Genomic DNA, 13,205 nt, shown 5'->3' on the forward strand with positions numbered 1-13,205 from the left:
TATTACCAGTACTTACAAAATCAGGCACTTGTTCTGCAGGCAGCATGTACTGTGACAGCGGCATGGTTGGGATGGTTGAAGCAAGTCCCACGTTGCCACACTCCACACGCTCTCGTATGTGTGTCACGAGTGACTGCAGGTTGGAACACGACATCCGTTCCTTTAACGATACACTACAAGAACAACACAACCCCATCAAAAAGACACACATTTGCATCATCTTCTGACACATGATCAGTGACAGCTTGATGACAAAAAACTGAAAGAAAATGCTTAGGCCATACTTATTTCATTTTTGGTATATGGACAAAATTCTAACAAAGAAGTTTACAATTAACTTTTCTAAACAAAACATTTTCTCCTGGTCTTGCTCCAAATAATCCTGAAGCGGCGTAAAATAAAACTCACTCACCATTTCTAATAATAAAGTAAGGGTCTGAGTCTAAAGCAAGGGGGCCCTGTTCCACAAAGCAACATTAGCCCTACGGTGATCTTAACTCCCATACTTAAACAGACTTACGACTGTGATCTACGGTGATCGTAACTCCCATACTTTAACATAGACTTACGACTGATCTACAGTGATCTTAACTCCCATACTTTAACATAGACTTACGACTGATCTACAGTGATCTTAACTCCCATACTTTAACATAGACTTACGACTGTCGTAGCGCTAAGATGATCTTAACTCCCATACTTTAACATAGACTTACGACTGATCTACGGTGATCTCAACTCCCATACTTTAACATAGACTTACGACTGTCGTAGAGCTACGATTTCTTTGAGGAACGGGGCCCAGATATACAACGAAAACATTTGATAGGGATAGTGAGATATTTCATGCTATGATGTAAGACAACAGCCATTTATAGAACTGTGGATCCATGTTTTACCAGCTTTAAATGATGCTTCACATGCTTCAGTTCCATGGCAGTTCCATGTATAAACTGACTTCTACTTACCTACTAAACTCTCTCGCCACGGCTTGCTCTACTATTGTTGCTAAATCAGGTAAACCTGAAATGATACACATCCTTGTTCATGTTTCCAATATGATTCAGGGATTGATGACTTGGGGAGGTAGGTGAAGAGATGATAGGAGTCTCGTCCCAACCCATAAATTACCAGTCCTTCACAAAGCATAGTCACACACAAAGAAGAGTCAAGGACAGGACATCTACTTACAGCTCACATTGTCATATCGTATATCAGTTGGTGTGTGCTCTTGTGCATAGAGCGCAGGTCACAAATCAGATAAAGTTAAGCAACGTTGGTCACGGCGAGTCTGTGGATGGGTGACCGTGTTTGGCAGCTTGACTCCTGAGAGTTTCTAGGACTTCTGTCCTGCCCCACAACAAAGCACATATGTGGTCACACCTTAGGCAAGTGAGTTTGTTCCAAATTGCCTCTGTTGGGTACCAGGTGGTATAAGTCATATGACTTGACCTTCTACATGTTCTAGCACCTCACAGGCTGCAGCTTGGGTTATCCGGGGTAATAATGTCCATTATGTTGAATGTTCTTAGAGCATGACCATGTGGCATAGAGTTCAGCCAATTATTTTTATGATTTGTTACATTTACTTTAACCATGCACCAATAGCTATAGATAGGTGCCTACTTTCATATTTTAATACAATATTGGGTTTTCAGTTTTGTATTTTGCTTGGATATTGACTATCTCCCCAATCTGTCCACAAGATTATTTCAGGTTTGGTAAATTTAAAGAAGAATGTTAAATCAAAAGCTGCAATATGCATCAGTTATGTCTTAAATGATCCAAAATCAACAGAAATTCTAGACAATTACATAATACAGATATTACAACATTTCATCCAATTTCATGAGCATCCATAGCAATTGAAGCCATTTACATCCATTCCACCCGACAGATACCCACCTTCACTGATGAAGTGTTTGATGAGGGAGAGGTATTTCTCCTGTACCGGCTGGGGAACCTGGCTGCCAGAATCCTCAGTCAACTGAAGAAACCAGATGTATTGATCAGAACACAGTGGTGTTTAACACTGTGGCATATACTACCCAAAAGACGTTAAAGAACTCTGGATTATCATTATGATTATGTCAATATTCTGTAGATGTTGGGTGTTCTTTAATATCTTTGGAGTAGTATATATGGAATAATCAACGGGTATCATAACAATCTGGACCAGGCAAACTGATGTCGGATAGTATGAGTAATAGTTCATGCCCATGAAGTGAGGTGAAGTGTAACCTTGTACCTGATTCGGTCCTTTTACAGCAGACCTCTAACCACTCACTACGGTGTAGTGGAATAAGTTAGAGGTATCATAACAATCCCAGCCTGAGAGCGGAAGGTCATGCCCAGTTCGATCCCGACCTTGCGTCATACCAAAAAGACGCTTAAAACCGCCTCCGTGGTACTTGTTGGTCCCTGCCTGGCTGCCGGTCGCATTAATGGGTACAACAAGGACTGGTCGGCTCGGAGTCAGTATAATGTGTCTGAGTGGGGTATTCATGTTTCATTGCGGCATGGTATCTCAGTGGGCTAGCACTATAAAACCAGCTTCTGTCTGGGCTAGTACAAGCAGCCGCACATACACATACACACGCATGCACGTCGTCATATGAGCGAAATATTCTCAAGCACGACGTTAAACCCAATTTCACCTCACCTCACCTTGTACAGCATGTCAGTTTGATATTGATATAACATATATACCCAAATTCATAGAAATTACATCTATTACAAATACATTTGGTTGCACCTGGGGCACCAAGAAAGGTCACCCGAAATTTCACATGAGGCATTGTATCTGAGGAAAACAAACTTTCTACAGTGAATTTTACGGACATACAGTAACTTTGCACAAGTTTTGCTGACTTATAACCTTGCTTAGAAGTCAGGTTGTAGTCAGGTTGTTCTCATGATATCCTTAAATACAGTTAGTTCTACAAGTGACTTGTGGTAGTGGGAAATGTCTGGTGCTTATACTGCCTGACATTCTGCCTGGTGAATGCCGACCCTGAAACACCACTCCAGTTGTTGATCTGGCACGCTCCACATCCCCCAAGTCCACACAGGACCGGGGTTTTGTGAGAAGAGACGCCGGTGCATCTCTTCAGCGTGCATGCTTAGCCTGCCTAATTATGTCACATCACAGAATCTCAGATCTCAGATGAGCGTGTCATAGGAATAGGAACAAGCAGAGGCCCAGATAAGCTGCGTATCCGGGTAAAATACGCATAGAAAATTTCCAATCATGCATTGAAAAAATAATTGTTATGTACCACCAGAGCATTTAAAATTTTAGATCATGATCAAAAGTTTTGAAACAAATGCGTACGGAATATATTATATAAATCGCTTGCGTAATGAAAAAGACATCGATTGCTATCAAGTTGTACTGTTAGTATAGGACAAGTGTTGCACTGTCAGTATAGGATGAGTGATTTTTTATGAAATCATTTCCATTATATTAAAGTTGGTTTTGATTAGGTATGACATAAGGCAGAACATACCTGCTTAGTAAACTTACTCAATGACATATATACTTAGGTGAGTAAAATGACTGAAATACGCACATATTTGAAAGCAGTGGGTAACGGAAAATGAAATACCCACTCAACATTCATAATACCCACTCCAAAAAATACAGTGGGTACAGTACCCACATGAGCTAAATCTTGTCTGGAGCTCTGGGAACAAGCACACATATTCTTGAAGCATCACATGTTAAATGACATCAAGCCAAAGAATGCATGACAAATTACACGTAACACAGAGATTCTTGACATAGTACTGTCCATAAAGCTTACAGGTATTGAGTTTGTCAACAGATTGAGGGGTAAAAAAGTAAGGGCGAGTCAGACAACCATTTGATCTTGTTTTCCTGCTTGTACTTGGTGTATGTTGAAATAAAAGGCTTCACTTTTCAATAATATGTACACAGTAAATAAAGCCATGAAAATACAACACATCTATCATGACTCTCACATTGTCTATCACATCATGACACCCCTAATACCAATAGACCAAATATCAACCAGGGATATAGGATATACTCCACACTATCTGCAAAAGACTACACTCCAACGATTCAGTGACTTACTGTTGTGTCCTTGATCTTTGCACTGTCGAGGTATATATATCCACCAATCACATTTAGTTTAACACGTAGTAGTAGACTCATTATACAACATCCATACACAGATAGAACTGACCGGGCTAAACCTGAAAAAGTAGGAATCAAAAAACCTTCAGTTGTAAAATTATCAATTTTTTTTTACTGATTTACTAAATAATTTTCTTCATTCATGTCAAATAATATTTTGGATTCCAAAAAATATACGACATGTTCAAACTGAGGGAAATTAAAAATTATTTTCACATTTGCTAAAAAGTGTTTACACTGACAAAGAAATGTTGCTGTTTTCTGATAGATTTTGTCAAAATATTGTTGTCAAAATTGAACATAATAATCACAATGCTTTTCAAAGGTGTTAACACAGTGATTGTTGATACAGAAAAAGTATGAATTTGGCATGGTAGAGAATTGCGTGCTTAGCACTCACTAAAAGTGTTATTCCAATTTCTAATTACACAGTTGAATTTTAGAAGCACCTTTCTTAGAAAAAGGAAAAACTCTGAAAACAACAAGTGGATATCCTATATGATGAAGCACTGAGCTTTCCCACCATTCAAATAAACATCATCACACACTCTCACTGTGTTCACGAATAGCTTCTGACCCTCTGACAAATCCAGCAGATTCGCCAACGGTCCAACAGAAGTCTACAACCTGCCGGCCCCAGTGTCTGACTGTATATTTCAAAATGACTTTCACTGAATTTGTTATATATATATATATATGACATGTGCCACTTGTTTGCTGTTTATAAATCTTATGTTTGTTAATAATTTCAATGCCAATTATAAGAAGTATTAAATCTGAAATGTGTGTTTAATTTTATTCTATGGGTCCTGTGCATTTTCAATGGGTCAGACAGACATCTGAAACTACAGGACCCAATGTCCTGTTACTTTGAAACACCATTTGTGAACACTGCTCTCACCTTCATAAACATTTAAGAATCAGTTAAAATGCTGGTAGATCAATAATTATTCCACTGTCCAGATCATTGACCGATTATTGTATCCATCTTTTAGCACCATGAAGTATATACTTACTCATAATCTTCAATTCTTCCCACAGCTCAAATTTATTCGAAGGACTGAAAATGGAAGCAGAAAATAGAAACCCACAAGGCTCTGTAGCTCACCTGAATTTAGATAATTCAAAACTATTTCAGACTGAACATCTTTGATGGGTTAAACAGAGACAGGTATTCCAGGAATAAGTGATATCTTTATTAGCAGCTTTGAACATTATTCCTGTTATATCATGATGTGTCTTCTTATTGAAAAAGGAAAGCTTGAAGTGATGCAGGCCTTGAATGTTTACAACTTTGGAGGAACCCTGGCACACAGGTACAGGGGTGGAAATAACCCATTGCCCGACGTCCGAGTCCAGTGTTTTTTTTCTGTCGGGCAAGCAAATTTGTATATCACACTGTACCGGTGTCCAGTTGACTTTCCAATGTTTATTATGTTGTTTATTTAAAAAATCAGCAAGAAAACGGTTGGTATAGTGGGAAAATAATCAGGGCAAGTGACTTTACATGTGCCACTGTACCGGAGTACACTAGCAATTTTAACCTTATTTCCACCCCTGAGGTATGGTGCTGACAAATCTAGAAATTGGGACATTCAGCAAACCATATTGAGTAAGTGAGTGAGTTAGTGATTGAGGTTTCATGCCGCTTTTAGCAATATTCCAGCAATATCACAGCAGGGACACCAGAAATGGGCTTCACACATTGTACCCATGTGGGGAATCGAACACAGATCTTCAGCGTGATGAGCGGACACTTCAATCACTAGGCTACCCGAAAGCCCCCAAACCATAATAATCATGAACTGTTTTTTCAACATGGCTGAAGAGGAGGCCATGTTGATAATCTGATTGTAACTCTGAATAAATCAAGTTGTCATCGCCTGCATGTGATGTTTCAGTGTTATTTGTGCAGTTATGTCTGAAGAAGTGATATAAATAGTGCCAGGGAATGCATTGAGAGAATTCTTGAGAATGACAGAATCGAGAAAGTAATAAAAACAGACAGATGACATATTGGCTAACTAATCAAGACACCTTGAAACTTGTAAGTCTAACTAAGAGGCAATTACAGGAAGTATATGTATTAGTGGTGGTCCGATTAATTGAAATAATCGAAGATTGGTCGCAATGACAAAACGACCAAGCAATTGATCATGTTTCCTCATAATCGAACACAAACAATTTTGGAACACTTGTTTGCAATAACAATATTTTTCAAAAGGTTGATTTTGTCTCTACATTGCACAAACATTACAAGCTCGTTCAAAGTCATGATAAATTTATCTTAACAACTCCAGGAAATGTATATTCCTAACACACTAGTCATCCTTTAAAGATGTGAAATTTGCAAATGCATTTTGTGCAATATGCAAAAAAAACTGAGAGAACTATGTTTTTCTTTATATTTTTGTGCATTAACAAACATAACCAGGAAAATTTGATAAATGACACTAACCAGTTATTTTCGATGATTGATCGGTTGTAATGAACCAATCATCAATTATGAGGTTTACACCAATTCCCAACAATAATATGTATACCTGTATACAGGTACACAGGTCTTAAGGTTAACATGGTGGAGGGGTATAATGGTGTAGAACTTACTTTGATTTCAGAGCAGCAGTATTTTTCTCAGTATTGAAAACTTTCACTACCGTCTCCTGAACATTTGGCACCATTGATAACACTGAAACACAAAAGCATTAGTTTGGTTACACACAGCAACACACTTACTATCTTGGCGATGACTGTGCTGAACCTTGGCGTATAATAAAGAAAATAATTACTTATGAACCTGGATTGATGACATTTCATACAAATTTTAACACTTACATCTTGAAAACAAATATATACACAAATAACAGGCATTGAAACTGTATCTACTAACAGACTTAACTTTACACATTTTGTACTCAATTTGATCATCCTTCACAAACATAACCTAAAAAATCCCCAAAACATCACACAAATTCCAAAATCATTCCTTTGGGTCAACAAAGTGAAACAACACATGTGATGGTGTTTTTGCTCCCTACTCACCTGTCATATTACATGTTCTTTGGTTGCTATCAAAGTGGTGTTGTCGTCTGAAATAACGATGTATATAATGACGTAACAATGTATGTATTGGTGTAAAAAATGTTTGTGTTACTTTGCAGATGGCAATATTTTAAACAAAATAAATGGCGAGCCTAAATAATGCACCACTATTACAGCAACAGACACTAACATAAACTAATGATGAACAACACACTAATCCCAAAAGTCTATCACTTGTGCAAGTTAGTACAACTTGCAGTGAGTCATCCATGGACCCCAAGGCCTGCGTTATGGCGAGGGATGACTGTATATCTGAAACATCCGAGTGGTGTTTAACCTTTAGCTTGCTGCCCACCACTTGATATGAAGTGCCTTAAGTCAACAATGGCCGTTGTGGCTGGATGTGTTCCGAGAAATTTGACTGATACATTTTAAATTTTCATAATTTCTATTTGAGGTTCACAAACTACGTAAGGTTTATATATACTGAACATCATTGAAAACGCACCACTTATAAAAGTTCAGATTATCAAAAGCATGTGTAAGGAAATGATATTTTGTGAGTGGATAATAGTTGAGTTGAGTTAGGCTTTACGTCACATTGGCATTATTCCAGCCATATAGTGATGATAACAAGTTTGCATTAATAAACATTGTAAGTACATACTCGGTATGAGTTTTATTTCAAAAACAGCAGAAAAAGTAATAGCATCAAATTTAAAGGCAGGCAATTTGTTAGTGACATTTCACAGTTACAATTTATGATACAGTTCAACTTCCCTCAGGTAGTTCACTATCAGATGAGCGCTCACTCGGGAGAACAGATCTTTCGGGTTTTTGCATCATAATGTGAGTCCCTTGCAGACGATAAGTCCACGCATTCAAGCAGAATATGCTTGATGGTGAAAACCTCATCGCAAGAGACACACATGGGGGGTCCATCCCCATCCGTTTTCAGCAGATAGTCATGAGTAAATCGGCTGTGGCCAATACGACATAGTCGTAAAATTACCTCATCATGTCTTGACTGACAACCCAAGTAGGTATAACCAATTGTTGGTTTCAATTCATACAGTTTATTTCTTCCTACTTGAGTGTCCCATCGTTTTTGCATGAGGTCCCGAGTATAGCTTTTGATAGTGGGTTTGAAATCACTGTACGGGATCAGCAGTGGAGATAAGGGCTTGTCAAGAGCTGCTTTTGCTGCAGCATCGGCTTTTGTGTTACCTGCTATGCCGACGTGACCCGGCAACCAGCAGAGGACGATGTCGCATTGGGCAGTAGAGAGGTCGTTGTAAAGTTCCAAAATGTCCAGAATGATGGGGTGACTTGAAGTAACTGGATAATAACAGATGGACGACTGACAAAAACACAGAAAAGACGCTCATTCATTGAAATGTTCCACAGTCAGAAAGGATCAAACACACGTGGGGTCAAATCGAAAGTCAATATCGCATGTGACCGCCATTTGCATTGACACATGCAGTTCAAAGTCTCCTCATTGAGTCAATAAGCGTCCGAATAGAGTTCTGGAGGATGGCATTCCACTTCTGCATTAGTCCAGCCTCAAGTTCCCGGATGTTTCGTATCTGTTGTCGCCGCGAAAGACTTTGACCAATTTCGTCCCACAAGTGCTCCATGGGGGATACATCTGGCGACTGTGCTGGCCAATGAATAACCTGGATGTGTTGCTGGGCCAGATACTGCATGGAAAGTCTTGTTGTGTGTGCCTGTGCGTTGTCCTGTTGAAAGGTATCGACATCTTGGTGGTGATTGAAGAAAGATACGATGTGATTCTGAAGAATCTGCTCACGGTAATAAATGGCATTAACTCTCCCTTGACAGACATGAAGGCAGTCCTGTGATTGTAATTTATTCCACCCCAGACCATGACACTCCCACCACCCAAAGGTCTGTCTGAACCACACACTCATCAGCATAACGTTCACCACGTCTACCCCAAACACGTAATCGGCCGTCAGCATTACGTAGATGAAGACTTGTCCGTGACTACCACACCATGCCATTGTTGTAACCTTTACTGAAAATGCCTGCTAGCCCATTGCAGACATGGGTTCAATTACTTTGAAATGTAATTAATTAAATTACAATTACTCTGATTTCCCTCAATTACAATTACAAATACAATTACACCTTAAATTAAAATGTAATTAATTAAATTACAATTACATTACCAATGTAATTAATTACAATTACAAATTACTTTGTTAAAAAAAACCAACAAAAACAAGTATATTTCTGTATTCCTTTAATCAACAAGATATCGATGTTGGTAAACAGTGGTCACTAAATCCAATTCATATTTTTGTCATCAAAAAGTGAAATGCAAAATTAGATTATATCTACAATGTACACTATTTGATCAAATTTGTATTTTGCATATTTCTTTGGGCTTATTATCAAATACACACCTCTATCATCTCTTGTTGCAAAAAACACTTTGTCCACCACTGTTACCTTAGGTGTACTGTATCATGACATCATTACAGGCCTACATTACAATATATAATCAGCCGGTCTCTCTATCTGACATAATCCACATTAACATACTAAAGGATTTGTCAACTTGGATTTATGGCTTATTACCTTTCATGATTATATAAATAGGACTACAGTTCAGTAGGATTTTGAATATCATATCCTATGAGAAATAAACAAAGAGGCCATTTTGATAGAAACTTGACTAATAGTACTGTTAATCCCCCATTTCCTCAAATACCAACCTACATTCAGTCATGCGTTACTGATTCCCTTTGTTTCACAAATGTGCAGATGGTGATAGTTACAAAGGCTTAGACATTCAAATCTCTTTCAAAACTTAACACCTGCTAGAGTATATACCGACAACAAGCATCTTATTGAAAAACACTGCTTTGTCCTCCTTATTGTACAGAATATAATTGCAAGGGTTGCCTGATGACCACCAAAATAAAAAAGTGACATGTAATTTGATGTAACTGAAAAAGTAATTGAAAAATTCAATTACATTAAGATTTTAATTAATTAAATTACAATTACAAATTACATTTTAAACATTCAAATACAAATTACATGCAAATACATAGATTTTTGTAATTAGTTACATTCAATTACAATTACAAATTACAATTACCCCATGTCTGGCCCATTGTATACGGTCATTACGGTGTCTGTCAGTCAGAATTGGTCCAACGTAAGGACGTCGAGCATGGAGCCATGTAGCGTGTAGACGGCGTCGCATGGAGTCAGCGCTGATGACCCCCACGTCAACCTTGAACTAGTGCAGCAGCAGTCCTGGCAGTCGGCAGTGTTCAATCACTGATATGGACATGGTCAATATGGCGATCCTGAAGGAGCGTGAAGGTCATGGGTGCTGCCTGTCTACTGATGTCGTCTTGGCCAAGTCCAAGTTGTCGACCAATATCCCTTCTGCTGGTGCCAACCTGAATCATGCCTAGTGCACGTTCTCTTTCGTGAGGTGTTAACTTCAGCATCTGTCCTCGATTCACAATCGTTAGTGAAGCAATGAGAATCGGTTCTCATACACCTGCTTTTAATGTCACAGTCAGTATGATTTCAGAATGAAATTCACGCTTTTTTCATGGCGTGGCTGCATGTTGATGCATTTTGGAATTAAAGAGTCATACTGTGGACAGGAATTTGTTTCTAAAGCATTTTTTCAGCTGGACATGCTCTTCGACATCATGTTAGTTATATTCATTGAACATTGTCATGCTGAAATCCATCTTGATTGGTGCGTTTTCAATGATGTTCAGTATATTTAGAAAGCTAATCATTTATGCATATCAAACATAATTCAAATGCTATGTAAATCCTACTTCGAAAATAGTTATTGCAAATTATATTTGGGGATGGTACTGTTGAATCATGTAAATGAGATACACCCAACAGATTGAAGACAATTGTTGGAATTTATTGAAAAACATGCATGAGCATGCTACAATAACACCAATATACAAATATATAATCAAACACAGAAACACATCTCATCCAGAATTTTTGCAGTCTGCCTTACTCTGATGCCAGTTCACTGTTATTCTGTGTTCACAGCTGTCACCTCCATTAGCATTAATAAAGGTGGGAAGCTGAAGCATACAGGCTGTTGACGTTTACTACTTACGAAAAACCCAATAGCATAGGTACTGTACTGACAGGCCATAAATTATTGGGTTTGGTTGTTGTTCAACACTCAACAAAATGCCAGCTACATGGCGGCGGTCTGTAAATAATCGAGCCTGGACCAGAAAATCCAGTGATCAACAGCATGAGCATCGATCTATGTAATTGGGATATGATGACATGTGTCAACCAAGTCATCGAGCCTGATCACCCAATCCCGTTGGTTGCCTCTTACGACAAGCAAGGGATGCTGAAGATCAATTCTAACCTGGATCTTCAAGGGTCCCATAAATTATAAATGTTGTGGACATAGATTTCAAGCTCCAAACAAGCAGATCCTCACTTCCTCCTGGCGATCCTATCAATTCTAGCATGACTACAGAACAATGATAAAACTATGCATTCGTTTATACTGAAAATCATGATATGAATACATTATCAAGTCAATGAGCCTATTGACCATACAATGTGCCATGACATTCATGTGTTGCCATGGTTGCACTACCTTTGAAATCAAAATACATTGTCTTTCATCAAACATAATGAAAACTTGGCAAGAGTGATTTGTCTGTTATTAGTTAAAGTCACACTCAGCGATATTCCAGCTGTATCAAATCAGTCTGTAAACAATCAGATCTGGGTCAGATGAACAAATCTTTGACATGATCAGCGTCAATCTCCACAAATTGAATGCAATGACATGTAGTAATAATTCATTGAGTTAATGCATATCCCATTAGTTGTCTCTTACCACAAATATGGAATGCTGATTTCTAGCGGAGACCTGCACATACTGAGTGAGTGAGTGTATTTTTAATCCGCTTCTAGCAATATTCCAGTAATATCACAATGGCGGACACCAGAAATGAGCTTCACACATTGTATCCATGTGGGGAATCGAACCCGGGTCTTCGGCGTGACAAGTAAACGCTTTAACCACTAGGCTACCCCACCGCCCATGCACTGACTGGCATGGTATCAGATATAATTTGGTGGACTGAATAACAGCGCTTACTTTTCTTAGAAATTCAAAACTGAACAGAGTCCAGAATTAAATTTGATTTTCTTTATGCCTCCAACATGTATTTCTTACCAAGTTGTTATCTACCCAATGATGTTATCCACAACATATTCCCGCACTTAATACATTTTTTATTTGTAAAATTAGCTTATTTTGAAACCAGGTGGACAGTGCCTTAAAAGATTAGTGGATTTGCACAATATAGGAGCCAATATATTTGACACTAGGCCTAAAAAAAAATGTTGTGATTCCGATTGCCAAAAAGACAAAATATTCTAAATTTTAAAAAGCTGTAATCGGAACCACTACATTTTTTTTTTATTTGGCTTTATCAACAAACCAGCCTATGTTTCAACTGAAAGAAAATTATGGGTCTAGGGTGCAGTCTAATTTTGTTTCGTGAAACTGGATTTTCATGACAACAGTTCCTTAAATTGAGCCTTGCACAAAACAGTACAATTGCATATTAACATGATTATATAAAAAGGGGGAAAATAACATTCCTTCCGGAACTTCAATACAATTCTGCACTGTTAACTATTGCATAAATATATCTAATGGTTTATGTAATGAAGATGATTGTACAGAATGTAGTCAGGAATGGTCGCCATTAGCAACTTACCGTGCAAATGCCATATACTCTTTATCTTCGCCATCTCGGAACTCACGTAACCGTTTTTGTAAATACTTGTACACAAGCCAGCCACCTGAAAAATATCAAAAACATAAACATAATATTGATAACGTACAAATCCTTTCTCAAACAAATTATTGTCAGATACACTCAACTTATCCAAATGCAACAACACCAAACTGCACTTTGTCGAATGAGGTTGCACA

At 38.1% G+C, this 13,205-nt stretch overlaps 1 protein-coding gene across 1 annotated transcript in view; it reads right to left on the reverse strand.

The window, feature by feature from the left end:
• LOC124267951 (peroxisomal biogenesis factor 3-like) overlaps window positions 1–13,205 on the reverse strand; it is a 31,080-nt gene that overhangs the window by 10,309 nt on the left and 7,566 nt on the right. The window contains 8 exon segments of the mRNA XM_046702953.1: window positions 17–173; window positions 969–1,023; window positions 1,906–1,987; window positions 4,100–4,221; window positions 5,179–5,222; window positions 6,770–6,851; window positions 7,205–7,251; window positions 12,988–13,072. Of these exon segments, the coding sequence (XP_046558909.1) occupies window positions 17–173; window positions 969–1,023; window positions 1,906–1,987; window positions 4,100–4,221; window positions 5,179–5,222; window positions 6,770–6,851; window positions 7,205–7,251; window positions 12,988–13,072 (674 nt within the window).

This window comes from Haliotis rubra, unplaced genomic scaffold (assembly GCF_003918875.1).
Source record: "Haliotis rubra isolate DU_JTF1 unplaced genomic scaffold, ASM391887v1 Scf135, whole genome shotgun sequence".
In the NCBI taxonomy this organism is placed as follows: Eukaryota; Metazoa; Mollusca; class Gastropoda; order Lepetellida; family Haliotidae; genus Haliotis; species Haliotis rubra.